The sequence below is a fragment of the Calidris pugnax genome, unplaced genomic scaffold, assembly GCF_001431845.1.
Source record: "Calidris pugnax isolate Ruff unplaced genomic scaffold, ASM143184v1 scaffold147, whole genome shotgun sequence".
NCBI lineage: Eukaryota > Metazoa > Chordata > Aves > Charadriiformes > Scolopacidae > Calidris > Calidris pugnax.
In genome coordinates, this window is record NW_015092359.1 from 6,491,345 (window position 1) to 6,510,328 (window position 18,984).

The 18,984-nt window shown below is 39.0% G+C and overlaps 1 protein-coding gene across 2 annotated transcripts in view; it reads right to left on the reverse strand.

Moving 5' to 3' along the window:
• The window catches only part of PSME4 (proteasome activator subunit 4), a 75,889-nt gene that overhangs the window by 54,905 nt on the left and 2,000 nt on the right, over positions 1–18,984 (reverse strand). The window contains exons 2-7 of one of the 2 annotated variants that reach the window (XM_014962475.1): positions 13,003–13,143; positions 10,704–10,820; positions 9,224–9,283; positions 4,772–4,816; positions 3,347–3,496; positions 2,112–2,175 (exon numbers count right to left, since the gene is read on the reverse strand). In XM_014962475.1, coding sequence (XP_014817961.1) covers positions 2,112–2,175; positions 3,347–3,496; positions 4,772–4,816; positions 9,224–9,283; positions 10,704–10,820; positions 13,003–13,143 — 577 coding nt within the window. The remainder of the gene's footprint in view (positions 1–2,111; positions 2,176–3,346; positions 3,497–4,771; positions 4,817–9,223; positions 9,284–10,703; positions 10,821–13,002; positions 13,144–18,984) is intronic. The other variant, XM_014962476.1, reaches the window with a different exon arrangement.

The window sequence follows — 18,984 nt, forward strand, 5'->3', positions numbered from 1 at the left end:
CTCATATACTCATTGTGAGAAAGTCACATAATCTATCAACAGCTTGTCTGAAGAGGGAAATACTTATCAGGTCTTCTATCGGTATATCTTGAAGCTACAATGAAGCCAAAAGGAATTTCACTGAATTTTTAGAGTTGGAAGGGACCATAGAGACCATCTAGTCCAACTCCCCTGCTGAAGCAGGATTGCCCAGAGCTTGTCAGAGCATGTTACTCAGGAACATCCAGGTGGGGCTGGGAAATCTCCAAAGAAGGGGACTCCACACCCTCCCTGGGCAGCCTGTGCCAGGGCTCTGCCACCCTCACTGTGAAGAAGTTTTTCCTCATATTTGAGTGGAACCTCTTATGTTCCAGCTTGTGCCCGTTGCCCCTCGTCCTCTCACTGGGAACCACTGAAAAGAGTCTGGCTCCCTCCTCCTTCAAACCACCCTTGAGGTACTTAAAGGCATTGATAAGGTCTCCCTTCAGCCTTCTCTTCTCCAAAGGGAGAGGCCTTAAATAATCCTGCCTAATTGAGAGATGGATATTCACAGAAGAACAGTTCACCTCTCAGTCTGAAAGACATGACAGCTTTGGAAAACATACAAATTCAATTCAGGACAGTCACATCTGACACAGCCTGAAGACACGTGTTACATTTTCTTAAATGATTTACCTTTTTTGTTTGACGCTAGGAAATACCCAATGGAAAAAACCACCTTACCATGCACAAAGGTAATTGATTCTATAGCTCCCCTTCAAACAGCAAGTCTAGCTTCTGCCAAAGTAAGCTGAGAAAAAGCTTGCAGCATACAGAGGCTTAAATTGGATTGCATGGTCAGAATCCATATGTCTAATTATCTGCATCCAAGCTTGCTGAAATGAACAAGCCTGCCATTAAGAAGGGAACAGGACAGCAAAGGAAACAAGAAGTGAAAGCTTTGGGGAAAAAATAAAATTGTTTGGGCCTTCCAAGCACATGCCAGAACGCAGTGGAAGAGGGAAAAAAAAAATAATCAGAGACAACACATGAGAAAGTGTTGATTATTTGTAAGACTGTTTGACAGAAAGAACCAAATCACGATACTGAAGTCCAGGCTGTCCTCTTTCTGTCAGAAAGAGTAGACAGAACTGTGATTTTTTGGATAGCCACCAGAAACATGCAAAAGTGTCTACAGACAGTCTCAAATAACGCTTTGGCAATTACCCCTGTTCCAACCCAGACAATTGTCAACTATTGGAAATACTGCCTTCCTTTACTTGTGATAAAACATAACTCAAAACAAAAAGACCTACATGCAAGCCTTTTCACAAAGGAATTGCCAGACATAGGATATATTACAAGGGTAGCATTCAGTGCTGCTTTAGAAATCAGCTCTCTCCAAAGACACTGAGAAGTCCTCCTTATGCATACAGGCAGGAGATTAGTAAAAGGAGCCAGATGGTCAATGAGCTTATGTTCATACTGAGTATGGAAAAAATCTGGTAATATGCCAAGTTTCACTACAGTAAAGCCAAGCCACAGGTCAGCTGAAAACAACAGCACCTAAGCTGCTGGTGGTGGTATCTCAAGTTAGTACCTAGTCATACCAGACACATAAAACAGGCAGAGAGGTACATGGTAGACTATTTTCCTTGACGGATATTGCCCAATGGCATTTTTGGCCAAGGGGACTACAGGTTCTTTACTGTATCCAAAATAAAGACGACAACAACTCATTGCAGTCAAGGCAACGCATTACTACTCAAAATTTGGGATCATGAAATATGCGTTAATATATAAAAGATGAGACTTTACAGAATTATCATTTATAGAAATCACAATAGCACTTTGCATCATCATAAGCATTAGCAGGCAGTCTGGAAAATGCCAGCATCCCCAGGTCTGGAAAGAAGAGCTGTGCAAGCTAGCCATTAAATAGTGTTCACAAAGCACAAGCGCAGCCTCATTTATTCTGCCAGTAATTGCTTGCTAACAATAACAAAATTCTTGCTTCTGCTTTCTTGTACTAGTTAAAGCAGAAGAAAAAAACAAAAATCCATCCTATTACTGTTTGACACCAATGCCTTACAAGCACACTGCAGAACATTTAAATTGATTTCTACTAGCATAGGCAAAAAGTAAATACTTACCCCTTCCCATTGGGGAAGATTTTGAACTGACACCCAAAGGCCTATAAATTCATCAAACCAAAGCCTGCAAGAGAAGAGAATCAAAATCATTTTAATGTTGTTAAAGCATCTCCCTCACTGGATATTTATCCCTCACTTTGTGAGATGGTCGCAGGAACTCACCTGCCTCTCAACTCATTCAATAAGAAGAGGGATCAACACGGATGTGCTTGTATCACTGTCTCCCACAGTATCTTCCCTGTCCCCAAAACTGATCCCGAGTTTCAGTCCTTGCTTCTTTTACCTCTCCTTCTCTTATTCTTTTCTGATCCCCCTTTTTCACACAAGTGTTTCACCAGTAGCTTTCTTATCTTTGCCATTTCATTACATATTGCTATCCCAATTCAGGCAAAACAAATGAAAATGAATGAAACTTCATTTCCCTCTACCTTAAAATCTAAAATTTATCCCTACTAACTGATGGTTACAAGCATCATTAGCTTCTATTCCAGATTCATCTGAAGCCAAGGACGCAAACCCTCCATACCAGTCCCTTCCTTAAATTCCACCTCTACAGACTACATTCACTTCCTTCCTTGACGTTTTCACTAACTCTGTAGCACAAATATACTTTAACCTAACCTAGCCTACATAATCTCTACATGCATCAAACATCACTGATTTATGTTTTGAAGTACAATAGTTCTACCTTAAGATGATCCAGGTACTGTACTGTCCTGCAAATGTTTCTCCTTTAATTCTCAAATTCGTTTCCTAGCAGGCTTCCAAACTGTCTCACATTTCCACATCTTGACAGTGAACTGAAGACCTCTACCTCACAATTCCTAATTTGTAGTAACAGCTGTACTTTAACCTACATGAAGGACTCATCAGAAGCTACCCCAAATTAAATAGTAGGTAGGACTTGAAGCTGGGCTATCATTATGGTTAATGATTTTTAACTTGTGAAACTATTCCTTCAGAATTAAAGAGCATTTAATTCAATTTAGTTTGCCCTGTTGTATACTGTGTGCTTTACTCTAGGGAAGGGAGAAGTCAGAGAATAGGTACCACGATTCTCTCAGGTTACTTTTACAAAAGAAGAACTCTGACAGAATTTCTGTTTTGAATGCCTTCCAAAAATGCTGTTGAAAGCCACCATTCATTTTGCTGGTTGACTTCAAGTCATCCTGTAAAGGATAATCACTTGCATTTGCAACAGAGCGCTATAGCAATAGACATTCAATTACACTTACTTGAAACCCTTCTGGTGAAGTTCAGGAGGAAGGGTAGTAGGTAGAAATAGTTCAAAGTAGGTAATAGCCTTTTGCATGGTAACATCAAATGGACACATTAAAGGCCTCCATTCATCTAGCATCTCTGCAGTGGCGTCTTCGGGAAAATATCTGAAAGCAAGGGAACTATTGAACATATGCAGGCTTGGGTTTAAAGTTTGGATCTATATTAAACGTATTTAAAACTACCTATTAATTTGTCATAAATCTTAGTTTTACAGTGAGACCATCTATCCAAGAGCAATAGATAGGCAGTCCTCAACTCCACTTAACCTTCACAAAAAACAAAGTTCAGATTAAAACGACATACCGTAATGTACTTAAGATCACAAATGTAACAAGATTCTTGTCTAATTGAACCAGAAAAGATTCTGTACAAAGGAAAACCATTTCAGTGCGAAGGTTTGCCAAAACCAAACAACTACTATTCACATTTGTAAGATGACTTAAGGCACATGGAACATCTATCAGAACATTACAATAATCCTAAAGTGGCTATTTAATTTCTTTTAAAAGAAACTAAATATCCATACTATGCAGTATTTGAAATGCACGTCACACACAACTGTTTATATAGCATAATTATTGCAGTTGATATGGGGCTGATTGGAAGTAACATTATCAGTGTCCCAACCTTAAGTCAGAATTTTCAAGAAACAAATATCACATTTCCATTTTTAAAACACTCTGCCTCATTGACTTTTGCATTCATAACAGATTAAAAACAAACCAACATGGAAGACTAAGGGGTTTTATTTAGCTACAAAACCACTTATCAGTATACGAAACAACTGCTCCCATGAAAGCAGATGGTAACTACAAACACCCATATGAATGGAGAATTAAAGAGAACAAGTCCCTTGTTGCTTCTTTGAGCATCTTAAACTGCTAACAAAGTCGATTAGTGCGAAGAGCAAGACTGGTTCAGGCACACACATTCCCAGAGAACGAAACAGAGCACAAAAGATCAAAAGCAATGGTGACCTTCGCAAGTGATATCCTGGCTGAACTAACTATTAATGAATCATCAACCTACGCTGTTAAAAAGAAAAGAAGTATCTTACACTTTCTTTAAATATTATACCATGGAACATGTCTGTCATTTTGTTTTCATTTTAAGCAACCTATGAACCCGAGGTATTGATCATTCATAATGCAGTAAAACAGAGAAGTCTCAACCCTCCACCCCTATCCTCTTAGTTGAGCTGGGACAACATTGGCCAAGGAATGACTAGTAGGGTGGAGGATTTTTAGGGGGAAGCTGTTGGCTTTTGGCTTTTCTTCCCCTCCCTGCTCCTCCATCTCACCCCCAACCCTTTTCTTCCCCCTCTTAAAGTAATATTAAAGACACAGGCTTAAAAAAAAAATCAACCAACAAATACTTACGGCCTGCAGCTCTTCACGAGTGTTTTCAGAACACTTTCTACAGAACTGAAACAAGAAAGGAAACATTAGGGATAGCGAATTACCAAATTTCAGTGACATTATAAAATAAACAACCATTTGCTGATTTTTCCCTCAAGAGCTTAAGATAATGTTGATGCAATTAGATGTCTTCTGTGAACATGCAGTAGCTAATCGCCTTCTACACAGACCTCATCGTAACGACTAAAATTGCTCTGCTAAACTCCTGATTCTACTTTGCATATACCACTCTAATATTTACTGCATTTAAGTGAAGAATTATTATCATTCCTTACAAGTAATATCCTGCATTTTATCCATGAGCAACCAGCAGAGCAAGGTAACTTCTTAGGGGAAGTTAAAAACAGAAACAGAAAAACCACGTTCATAGACTTTATGAATATTTGTAAGAAAAAGGCAATAGACTTCAGAAAATTGTTGTTATTAGATCCCAAATACCACATCTGTCCTTTTCAATCTGGATTTGGTTTTTGTCCAGGGGTTCTAAGAAAGAGAAGTGAACTATCTGCAAATCAATGGTTATTTCATTAGCTTCCCTCACAATTAATAGCCGATTTTAAAAGTGTTCTCATCCATAGTAAGAAAATTTGAGAAATCATTTTAACATGACTTATCATTGGATGCCATCAAACCAATTAAAAAAAGACTAAACCTCAGAATAAACTCAAAGAATAAAAGGGACAAGGAAGTGAGAGAGGGAGAGAGAGAGAGAGAGATTGATGGAACCATAAAAGTAGTGAATTGTCATGTTCTTCAGATCTGCTTATTGCAAGACAAGCTCAAGACTGAATTGTGCTTTTACCAAAAAACATTCCCCTAATGAAAAAAAAAAAAAAAAAGAGTTCCGACAGAAGAACTTCCTACATCATTTAGATGCTCTTTCTTTAATAGAAGAATTGCATCCTTTAGTTCATCATCAAAAACTAACATACAGAAATGCTAATTTGATCAGAAAAAGATGATGCAAATGTATCATCTTCAGAGTTTTACCAAAGATCAGTTTAGGTCAATTAATTTTGAGACACACAAATACTGAGCATGCACACACTCTCTTTCTAGTCCTACAAAAAAATAAACTGATCCCATAGAAGCCAGGAGAAAACAGATAAACCATTATTTCACTTCACCACCTCAACATTCACTGCAAGCCAGCAAAAGCCCACCCAGTCCTCATACCACTATTTCAGTCCAAGCAGCGCTCCAGAAGACGCAAAATTCTGCACGTTTTATGCAACAAAGTAAATCCATGACATTTCCCAGAATGAAAGTTTTGAGCTGATGGCTTCTAAAATTTGCAGAAGAATGGCCAACCATTCATGAAACAAAAGTAAGATCAAACTCTGCAAGAACCTCATATAGATTCTGCATTAAAGGGAGTACTGTTCTTGAAAGAGCTAGGAAATAGGTAACAGTTGTTCCAAGAGCAGATAAATAAAGCATGAACCAGCAACATTCCTTATGAGCATTAAAGATTAACATGAAAAAGGTTTGCGTGACAAAACACACAGAAATGCTATCCCCATATGATCACACTCCACTGAAGTAAACTATTACTAAGGAGAATCTGAATGACAGGAATTTTAAGACACCCCGATGCCGGATATCAACAAGGCTTTCAAATTCACAAGTTTTCAGTCAGATATCAGCATTTGTTAGTGGAAGAAAGCAAAGGAGAAAAACTGGAAGGGATGTCCCTTCCTGCCTTCTGATAACAAATTTAGAATGGAAGCTAGAGAGAATAAAATCACCAGCAGACAACTTTGGACTTAAGGTAACTTCCATCTAAGACCCAGTTAAAGCACAGACCAACTACAGAGACATCTTGCAAGATTCCCATTTGAGGACTACCAGTTAGAAAAGGACAGGACAAAATAGCTGGGGAGAACAAGAAACTGCTGGTTACTGTTTTCATTATCATTTTGAAACATCTCTCCCAAACTTTTTAGCAATGGCTTCTCTTCCACTTTTGTTGGCTTTCTGCCATTTCTACAGAATTGCTAAAGAAATATCTATTGTTATTGCACTCATGAATTTCCATATGCTATTCTACTACTAAACCTACCCATGGACTAACAGAGCACAACAGCAAACAGCTATATACATAAACCACACACAACTGGATCAGCCTACTGAAGTTCCTGCTCCTATCCTTGCTCAGGTATTTAATGCTGACCATTTGGATAAGGTATTAAAATCTTTGTAATCAAGAGATAATGCAGCCACTCACACTGGAAGATATTTCCTATTAATTACTGAAACAACAGTGTATTTAATGAGATCACAGAATCATAGAATGGTTTGGGTTGGAAGGGACCTTAAAGATCATCTAGTTCCAACCCCCCTGCCATGGGCAGGGACACCTCCCACTAGACCAGGTTGCCCAAAGTCCCATCCCTCCAGGGATGGGGCATCCATGACCTCCCTAGACAACCTGCACCAACCTCACTCTAAAGAATTTCTTCCTGGTATCTAATCTAAATCTCTCCTCTTCCAGTTTAAAACCATTACCCCTTGTCCTGTCACTACACTTCCTGACAAAGAGTCCCTCTCCAGCTCTCCTGTAGGCACCCTTCAGATATTGAAAGGCCCCTATAAGGTCTCCCCGGAGCCTTCTCTTCTCCAGGCTGAACAACCCCAGCTCTCTCAGCCTGTCCTCACAGCAGAGGTGCTCCAGCCCTCTGAGCATCTTCGTGGCCCTCCACTGGACCCGTTCCAGCGGATCCATGTCCTTCCTGTGTTGAGGACTCCAAAGCTGGACACAGTACTCAGAGATAAAGGAAAACTTCTCATCCCATTCAGCTTTCTTTGCTTTTAGTTCCTTCTTATTACCTGAAGAATTATTAGCTTATTATGTCTTGCCCATATGGATATGGCCATGGTGAAACCCCACTTGGAGTCCTGAGCACACGAAGAACACGGACCTGTTGGAGTGGGTCCAGAGGAGGGCCACAAAAATGATCAGAGGGGTGGAGCGCCTCTGCTATGAGGACAGGCTGAGAGAGTTGGGGTTGTTCAGCCTGGAGAAGAGAGGGCTCCGGGGAGACCTTAGAGCAGCCTTCCAGCACTTAAAGGGAGCCTACAGAAAATACAGGGACAAACTTTTTAGCAGAGCCTGTTGCAATAGGACAACGGATAATGGCTTTAAACTAAAAGAGGGAAGATTTAGGCTAGATAGAAGGATGATAAGGGTGGTGAAACAGTGGAACGGGTTGCCCAGGGAGGTGGTAGATGACCCCATCCCTGGAAACATTCAAGATCAGGTTGGACGGGGCTCTGAGCAACCTGATCTAGTTGAAGGTGTCCCTGTTCATGGGGGATGGGACTAGATGACATTTAAAGGTCCCTTCCAACCCTAACTATTCTATGATTCTATTCTATGATATGTAAAAAAACACTCAACAATACCATTAACCCCTATCACTACTCATCATTACAGCACTAGATCATTTTCTTCTTTTGGAAAGGACATGACAATATTGATTTGTAAATCTGGGTTCCCCCCCGCCCCATGCATTTTCAAAGGGAAACACGTTTCAGTTAATACGATTAACACCAACTGACACTCTTGACTCAAAAAACCACTAAAAGCACAGTTTTCAGTTTTTGAGGACAGATTAAGACCTTAAGTGAAATTCTAGCCCTGCAGTGGACACTCCATTACAAGAGCTTAAATTAAGACAATGAAAAGACTAACCAGCTGTAGTTTCACAAATTATTTTAGTGAATTTCAAACTACAGGGAGCCAAATATCAAACTCTCATTGGATCAGCACAACTAAAGATTTCTTTCTAAAAAACCCCAAAACAAAAAAAAACCCAAGACACCTCTGCAATTCCACTTATACCAGTTTTGTGAATTCTGAAATACCAATTTTCTGAATACACCAAACCTCCTGATATGGTTTCCACTTCAAAAATTCACAGTAAACTCTTCTGATACAGAAACTTTGTTTCACACTTCAGCTACGAGACTGTTCCTCAGTGTATTTTCCAGAACCTATTACCTCACTGCTAAAGCACTTTCCATGATTTCATCGTTTTTAATAGCAAGGTACACTTGCTCTGTGACATGCACTCCCACATCAATACTGATTTTGTCCATATTCAGACACAGCAATAATTCAAATGTAAAATTTATCTTTCATTTGAGTCTTTAAATATATATATGCTGGTTAAATTAGTTAGCATATAGCCACTTTATCAGCCATTTCACACACACTATCTTGTTCCCCAATTAGAAAGGTTTACATACAGTGCGACATTCTCATAAACAGTGGTGTAATGTTAACATTGGTTTTCCAATACAATTATTTATGCAGAAAATTACACCTGTGTGACAAGTGTTACAATCTAACAGAACATGCAGAAGATTACACATCGGCCAGAGCTGAACAAAACAAAAAATCATTCTTACCACCTATGTAATACATTAAGCACAAATGTTTTAGGTGAAGACAAGCCTGGTCGATATGAACTGAATGTAAAAAAAAAATAAATAATTAAAACAGTAGTTAAATTAACAACTATAAATCAAATCAACTTTTAAAAAAATATCTTGACTTCCACCAAAAAGATACCCCTCAAAACTGATGTTAAAAAAAAAAAGAAAAAACACCGTATGAGAACAAATCGCACTGCATATTAAGGTTGAGTGTCTGATATCTAACACAGTTAATACAAGTTGCAGACAGACCATCACAACTGATATCCTCCTCCCAGCGTAACCTTCTTTTCCCTCTTGGACAAGTTTCTTCCCCACTATACTACTTTTTCACACAGCAAATGAAAAATGACTAGTCAACATCCCCACAAAGTATGCAGTTTCAATAGGTGCTCGCATATGCATAAACAAACCAACTAAAAAAGGTTCTGCTCTTTTGGATTTTCACTGGCAAGTAATATCTACAATACGCAAAATTACTTTTCCAGCTATGTAGCCAAATTCAGCATGAAATGCTCCGTAACAAGTTACAAGGCTACATGTATTTTCTGTTCATGTCACTTCTCAGCAATAGCATCTTCCACTCAGTAGAAGGAAGTGATGGTAGTACATTAATATCCCTGGACATAAAACTTTTTTTTTTTAAACCAATTAAGTATTTTCACCTGCATTTATTTACATGAAGTTTCAGTTAAAAAAAAACAATTCAAAAAATATATCTCTAGGATATATTTTGTAATCTGCAACTTATAGAGCAGGGCCTTGTCTAATTGGAATTATTAGAAATATTGTAACTTTGGAAATCTGACAGATGGGGAGGGATTGGCAGTGTAAAGAAAGCAAAGAAAACAAGTTTTCATTTTTAAATTCAGCAGAACACTTCTAAAATTGTTAGATTTTTCCATATCATAACACCACATCAATATAACATAACATAACATCAATATATATTCACACACATATATGTATTTCCTACAGAAGGCACATCACTTATTCGTATGCATAATGATCTACATCTACATTACGGATACTGGAAATGCTTACAGTACATATATTTAACCATAGTATAAATTTTTATTTTCCCAAACACTTGACGTGTCCTAAAAACAGAACAGCAGATATTTGACCTGAATATCGTTAAAATTTTAACATTAAAATCTGTTAAACTGTTGGTTATCATCCTAGAACAAGTTGATGAAGATCCCTGTTCCAGCATATTTAGAAATGAACTCCATCACATTCACAGAGAGGAACATCATAACACATAATTCATTGGCAGAAGGATATATGTGACTTCGTACAGTCTTGCATGCAATTACTGAAATGTACTTCATGGAAATATAAGCAAAATATTTACTGTGTTTTAAATTCCAGATATTAACAGCAAGTTTCAAGGACTTTCAAGTATTACAGGTACTTATTCCCCATTAAATGTTTTAAAATGCAAACTTACGTGGGAAACCAATTTAATCCAAGATGTTCTGTTTTGGAGTATAATATCCTTTCCAACATGTCATAAAGTGGTCTCCATGGTAACTCTAAATCATCCCTGGAAAGCAGTTCTTTTTTCCTAATTAAAAAAACCAAACACAACAAGCACTTTAGGATTAAACATTTACGTTGACACACTGCACATCAGAATACCCCAGATCACTGCTCTGAATTACGCTTACCTTCAGCATTTGGCACAAACTGCAGAAGGTCAGGCAATAAAAAAAGCTAGCTACTTACAGTATTTCTGCACAAACAGAAGCTGTCAAGACCTTCAGGAAAAGTCTTAAGTAAAATAAATATTATCAAGTTGTGAGACAGTCTTCATCATCTCCCTGTTTGAGATTCAACCTTAACACTTGGCTCTCTGGCATTTTTTGAGGTACTTCAAGCCTTCTTTGCCTCAGTCTTTAGTAGTTCCCTGAGCACCCAGGCCCCTGAGCTAGTAGAGCAGAATGTGGAGCAGAATGAAACCCCTGTAATCCAAAGGGAGATGGTGAGGGACCTGCTATGGCACCTAGACATACACAGGTCTATGGGGCTAGATGGGATCCACCTGGAGTGCTCACCAAGGCACTTTGCATCATTTACCAGCAGTCCTGGCAAACTGGGGAGGTCCCAGCCGACCGGCATCTAGCAAATGTGACACCCATCCACAAGAAGGGTTGGAAGGGTGATCTGGGGAACTCCAGGCCCGTCAGTCTGACCTTGGTGCCTGGGAAGGCCATGAAACAGATCATCCTGAGTGCCATTATGTGGCACATGAAGGACACCCAGGTGATCAGGCCCAGCCAGCACGGGTTCACGAGGGGCAGGTCCTGCTTGACAAACCTGATCTCCTTTTATGACAAAGTGACCCGCTTGGTGGGTGAGGAAAAAGCTGTGTATGTTGTTTACGTGGAGTTTAATAAAGCCTTTGACACGGTTTCCCACAGTATCCTCCTGGAGAAACTGGCTGCCCGTGGCTTGGATGGGAGGACTCTCTGCTGGGTTAAAAACTGGCTGGAGGCCGAGCCCAGAGAGTGGTGGGGAATGGAGTCAAATCCATGTGGTGGTGGGTCACGAGTGGTGTCCCCCAGGGCTTAGTATTGGGGCCAGTTCTCTTTAACACCTTCATCAATGATCTGGACGAGGGGATGGAGTGCATCCTCAGTCAGTTCGCAGACAACACTAAGTGGGAGTGTCGACCTGCTGGGGGGTAGAAAAGCTCTGCAGAGGGATCTGGACAGGCTGGATGGATGCGCCAAGGCCAGTGGCCAGTTCAACAAGGCCAAGGGCTGGGTCCTGCCCTTGGGTCACACCAGCCCCCTGCAGCGCTCCAGGCTGGGGGCAGAGTGGCTGGAGCTGCCTGGCAGAAAAGGACATGAGCCAGCAGTGTGCCCAGGTGGCCAAGAAGGCCAACAGTGTCCTGGCCTGTGTCAGGAGGAGTGTGGCCAGCAGGAGTAGGGCAGTGATCATCCTCCTGTACTGGGCACTGGTGAGGCCCCGCCTTGAATACTGTGTCCAGTTTTGGGCCCCTTCCCACAAAAAAGACATTGAGGGGCTGGAGCGGGTCCAGAGAAGAGCAATGGAGCTGGTGAGGGGTCTGGAGCACAAGTCTTGTGAGGAGAGGCTGAGGGAGCTGGGGGTGTTCAGCCTGGAGAAGAGGAGGCTGAGGGGAGACCTTATGGCTCCCTACAACTCCCTGACAGGAGGGTGCAGAGAGGTGGGTGTTGGTCTCTTCTCCCAAGTCCTAGGCGATGGGACAAGAGGAAATGGCTTCCAGTTGCACCAGGGGAGGTTCAGATTGGATATTAGGAACAATCTTTACACTGAAGGGGTTATCGAGCATTGGAACAGGCTGCCCAGAGAAGTGGTGGAATTGTCACCTCTGAAGGTATTTAAAAGATGGGTAGAGGTAGTGCTTATTGATATAGTTTAGTGATGGGTTTTGACAGTGGTAGGTTGATGGTTAGACTCAACGTGAAAGGTTCCTTCCAACCTAGACAATTCTATGATTCTATGTTTTGTTTCCTAATAGGAGAAAAAAAACCCACCTGACATTCTTTCACTTTCAGTACTAATCCTAAACCTCTGAAAGGGGCAAAGCGTTCACATAATGAGAACTCTTTCTAACCCACATCATCTGTACAGGGGAGATTAAGTGAAGTAATCTCTAAAAGAACATACTATTAAAGAATATAACAACGTTAAGCAAGTGAAGTTCAGATCAACTACTTAAGACACAAAACTTTCAGTAGTCAGCAGAAATCTGTACTTACTTTAACAGGTTTATCAACAGGCGTGCAAATCCTTGCATCATGCTGATCTCCAGTTTTGGAATTGTTACCAACTCATACAACAATTTAATAAAAAGCACATGGTCTTCTCTGCTAAATTTTCTCCCATATAATCGGATGTATCTACAAACAAAACACAGTGTGAATCAGTAATATTTTTAAACATTTCCATTTTATTTAACACCTGAGCCGGATTTTATTGGACTTGCTCTTTAATGAAACACAAGTAAACCTAGTTCACAAGTTCAACAAATAAGAACCTGAAAGATATACAGAAAAGATTGACAACTGAAACTAACTACAGAAAGAAAAAGGATTGCCAAATAAAGTTTACAGTCTTCCAAGATTTTACAAATAGCGTAATTTCATGCTTAGACCAGATACCACAAAAACAACTATCATATTCTTTCACCCCAGCTCAAAACGTACTAGTCATTAAATTTAGTCTTTTCATATCCCCACATATTAGTTTATTTTAAAAAAAACACCAACCAACCAAACATAAAAACACAACTGTCACAAGTAGCCTTATCATACTCTATCCTTTTCAGTTGGGGCACTTTAAGGAGCAGACAGGACAAAATAAGTATCAAGTAAAGTCCAAATCTGATACCATCCAGTGAAGCCAAACAATTGATTCAGACACTGAGCTTTGCAGGTGGTGTGTCCTACTGCTATCCCTTATATTTATTATCTTAAGAAAGTGTAGATCCATTAGGACCAGTTATGTAAGAAGTGCTTGCTGGTTTTGAGCTGAAATTGAAAAAGGAATATATTTTAAGTCTTAAAAGATAATCTGCACCAGCAAAACCTATATGAGGTTCCAGTGCAGCATTTTACATGGAATATATTTAAGTCTTAAAATCTGCACCAGCAAAACCTATATGAGGTTCCAGTGCAGCATTTTACATGTTATACAACTATAAATTACTATCACCTGGGAGGCACACTTTCCTTTTTAATACTGCTCCAACCATTCTTAAAGATTCCTAAGAGACCTTACTAACATGCTATCCTCCAAGTAGCACTTAGACAAAGCATACAAGATGTGAATACCTATAAAAATTTTTTGAGAAGCCTGTTCATTGTTTTTGTTTAATATGTGGTATAGGTTGGATCGATTTGTTGCTAAATATAAACCATTGGAGCATCAAGGCACGTTCTAGTAATGTGAAGAATGCTAGATCTCACACTGCTTATTTGGTATGCAGGGCAGCACACATTGCAGAATCCTATGCTGGAACCACCACATGAAAATATTAGGAAAGAAACATCTCTGAAGGACTTCTACTTGATAGTAATAGAGGGTAGGTAATTTTAAAGGGGCAAACATTAGCAGTTACTGATCTAACAATGAATACAAACTGCCTTGGTTCCTGAATTTGGTTTCCAAAATCGACTCCTGCAACACTGAGGAGTTTAGTTTAATACTATTATCTAGTTTAGTTTCAAACGCTTCATGGTCCTCTGTAAACTTCTATTCCTCTCAGAACTGCCAGGGGGATAACTTGCCACTTGAGAACTAAAATTCAGATCCCTTAATAAAACACATGAAGCATACTTCACACCGTCACAAAAAGTACACAGGATTTGGACTCAATTGCTTGAGTACTTTTTCATTACTTCCCCATATCTCCATTCCTCAATGTAGAACAAAATTATCTCTGAACTTTCAGGATCACCCACATCTAGTCATTGTACCAAAAAGAGTTAGTTTCCTTGAAATGCCAAGACCCATTGCTCATTCCTCAGATTTTTTTTTTTTTTTTCCAAACTTCTTCCCTCAGTTTCCCTTGAAGACACTGCAGAACAGTTACAGGGCTCTGGCAAACCGATCATCACCAGTTTTCAGGAAAAAAAAAAACAACAAAGACACCCAAACCAACTCTACTGCACTCCTTTCCACTTCCCTTTTCCTGTTGATTTCACGGGGAGATTTTTACATTTGACAGGCAGCATCTTATTAATGCTCATTTCAATATGTATTACTTATTCCAAATACAGAAGGAAGCAAACAAAATACAGAATAACCCACTCTTCTACCCCAGGAACCTAATTATCTGGATGGGCCACCGTCTACCTATAGAATGACACCATCAACAGTTGAACAACTACACTTTTCACCTGCATAAAATGGACACGGGAAAAGAATAAAAGCATACATTGGTCATACATTGCATGGGAAGTACCCAGTGTGAAAGTCAGGAAGCTTTTTGAAGATAGAAGGGATAATAATCAGCACAACAGAAAAATTTTATAAACGGGCATAACAGCTATTCCCAGACTCTCAGTGGAAAAGCACATGCCTTGAAATCAGTCTGCTAGACTTAACAGGCAAATCAAGAGGCATTTTATATGACCATAAGAGAGATGACCAGTCACACAGTCCTATTACTCCCACTTGATCATTTCCTTTGGTCTTCACTTACTGTTTAATAAAAGGGTAAGAAAAGGACCAAACTTTACAGGAATTTGCCTACAAGAGTCTTTGTACTTTTCATGACAGTACACATCTAGGAAGGAAAACAGCAACACGAAAGGCTCATGTCACTGCAGAACAGAGGGCTCTGAAATGACCTTTAGTAACTTCCAATCCATTATCCTTCAGTCACATGCACTCACATGTACACCTCCGCTCCCATAATACCAGGCATAAAGCAACACAGAAAACTGGTTTCATTTCTTCATGTACTATTTACAGAAAGAAACAGCAGAAGCCTGAAAAATCGGTTTTAACTATAAAGAAGCACACAGGAGAACCAATTAATCTGTCAGCGTTGCTATATATAACAGAAATAAAATGTTTGGCTGGTTACCTTTCTTGACATTTGCTAACAGCAGTTCTATTATACAAAATGCTGTTTAATTAAGAAACAGAAGGAGTAAAGTACACAGAAACATACCGAACACAAAGATGTCACTATGCCAAAGAAGTAGAACTAGATGCCAAATTGCCCCCATTATTTACTTCATCTTTATGTGTGTGTGGGGGCAGATTTTAAAAGTACCAATTATTTGTCTTAATCAAGCTGTGCATTAGGACAATGACAAAAAATAAATTCTAGAAAGGGGCTAATCACCTTTTCCTCAAGATTAAATGAGCAAACCTTAACAGAGGGGAACTGCAACATTATCAGAATATCCTCTCACAATGGATGAAATATTGCTGTTACTAAAGATGCATGTTCACTATATAAATGGTGCCTCTCCAGGATAAGAAAAATAATAATTAATTGGGTTATTGGGGAAAAAAAATAATTCTAGAACTGCTGCAAAACAAAAAATAAGACTTCTTGTATGAAGGCAGGTAATATTACGATGCAATGATTCTTGACATCTTAATTTCACTTCCCTTTTGCTTCCTCCTTGAGGACCTCCTTGATCATTTTGATTTAAGAAAACCATCAAAGATTTTATGAGCTCCCAAGCTACCAGTCAACTTCAAAAAGGAGAAATAAATTGTTTTGATTTGGAGTTCAGTGACACGGAGAGAAACAAAAACAATCCAAACCAAAACCCACCCAGCCACCCTTATAAACATGCTTAGAAAGTGCAAATTCTGTCTGCAACTCCACACTTACATCTGCACAGACTACAGGGAATCTGGAGATGGAAAAAAAAAAGAACCAAAATGCCAATTCCCTATTCTAAAACTATTACGTATCCAATCTCTCATTCCACAATTACAATAGACCTATTTTTAGAAATGTACTATCGTATCAAGTGGACATCCTAAATTGCCCTAGAAAGTTAGCTGCTCTGCTGCAGTTAAAAATCGCCTTCACTTTTGAAGCTGAATAGAGCATCCTCCTAAATTCCTAGCTACCTATTCTCAATTCCTAATACACAGGACAGGTTTATCATTGGCCTAAAACTCAGGTTTTGACCTTCACTGTAACTTTGTATCCTGTCATTCTAACTCAAAACAGTTGAGATGTATTTTTCCCCACACCTTCCAGCAAGACAGTAAAATGTCATTCTGTAATAAGGCTATACCTGACAAGCACATAAACCAACACTGGCAGGAACAGAAACTGTTCCTCAGCTTCAAAAACTCTACCCCGCCTACTGAAGTAGAGAGCACAGAAAGTCACTTGTGTGTTTTCCAGGCTGCAGAGTCAACTACACGTACAGTAACTATTAAATGTTAGTATTATACTAATATGCTCATTTACAGTCTATGTTCTTAAAAATAAATAAAAATAATCTATACACAAAGTTTCTATGTAAAATATGAAAGAGGGAAAAATTGAAACAGCAGCCTATTTTTGACCCAGAGACTATAAAAGAGTCCATTTAAGCACATGATTTTGATGCAACCTGCTCTTTTACACACACACACGCTGTAACAAGTTATACAACTGCGATTCAGTCTTCTGTTTTCACAACCAGATTAGTGTTTTATAAAATACAGATTTTACTGGCCAAAGTTGGAGGAATCTTGAGGTAATGATTACTGATTTCAATGCCAATCTTTGAGGCAAGCAGTTTTACTTGCATAAGAAGTCTCACTAAGTCATAAGTTACTTAAGTAACTGCACTATTCCTGTCTTCACAGGAGAGCAAGTTCTCTCACCACACTCTCCACATGCATCCCAACCAGAGAACCAGTATGCATCACTGAAAATTATGCATAAAAGAATTATGCAAACCAGCTTATAGACATTATATCTGATAAACTCCAATTTTACTCTTTTTTTCCCCTCTACTCAGTTCATGACATCAGATAGCTGAAACAGCTGCTTTTAGGAGTACTACATGCAAGTTGTGTTTTCAGCTGTTGGGAATAAAAGAAATACAAGATCTCAGGTTCAGCTGTCATCATGAAATAGTAACTGATACTCACAATTTTTATATTAAAAAAAATATTTGAATTTCACTTTCATGCTTCATGCTCTACAGGGTTTATGCAGTTGCAAGTACCTCAGGAGGTGCAACAACTAGTATATAACAGTAACAACATATGTAATAGTATATCATAAGCAATAATAGTAACAAGAAGTATATAATCTGCATGCAATTTTTTTTTTTTACTCATTTATATGTATGTATATATTACAATGTTTGTATTAACATTTGTATCTGTACAAGAAAAAGATGTCAGCCACGGCTCTGAATTATTTCAGGGAATATTGTGAGAACACTGGATTTTATATTTCAGACATTTGCAACAAAGCTAAGTGGAAATCACACCATTATGAAGATTCTGGGCATTATTGTTTTTTTTTATTCAACAAATGTGCTATTTATTATAGCTGGCCAGCAGGGGAGAAGGCAGTTAAGTTGGAGTTGAATTACCCACTATCAACAGAGAGCAAACGTTGATTTTTACTGTCACTATCCCAACTTGACTCAGGTATGACATCAGAACACCGTATGGGCTGGAAGTGTTTCATATAGGTCTAAACTTCTATTAACATATTTCATCCCATGGAAGTACTTTGTCATGCTAAACTAAGCGGCAAAACAACCCTCATGTTAAGTACACCAGCTTATTTTTAAACCAAGCCCACTATTTCCTTCCCTGCCTACATCCAAACATATTCAGTCTTCCTACATATAGTACCGCACAAAGAAATCTTAGGACTAACAGGCATCAGACAAGTTGCAAACACACACAATAGATTCAAACTTCAAAGAGTAGGTGGAAAACCACAAATTAGAGCCTCCTGACCTTTCTGTGATTCATAAAGTAACATAACAGCAGTTCTCAATAGGCTAAATTCACTGCCCTGAAGCCTAAATTGGTTACAGTAATTGCAATTTACAGAGTGAGTAATAGGGTGATTCTAATACAACCCTGCACGTTTTCAAAGGACTTCTGTGCCACATTTGCCCTACTTATTTACTGATCTTTCCTGTAGTAAAAACTGCTACAGTTTACTTCAACATGATTTGCTTATGAAGTTCTACCACAGGTACAAATACAACAGGTACCACTGAAACCAGTATGAGCTAGCAGAT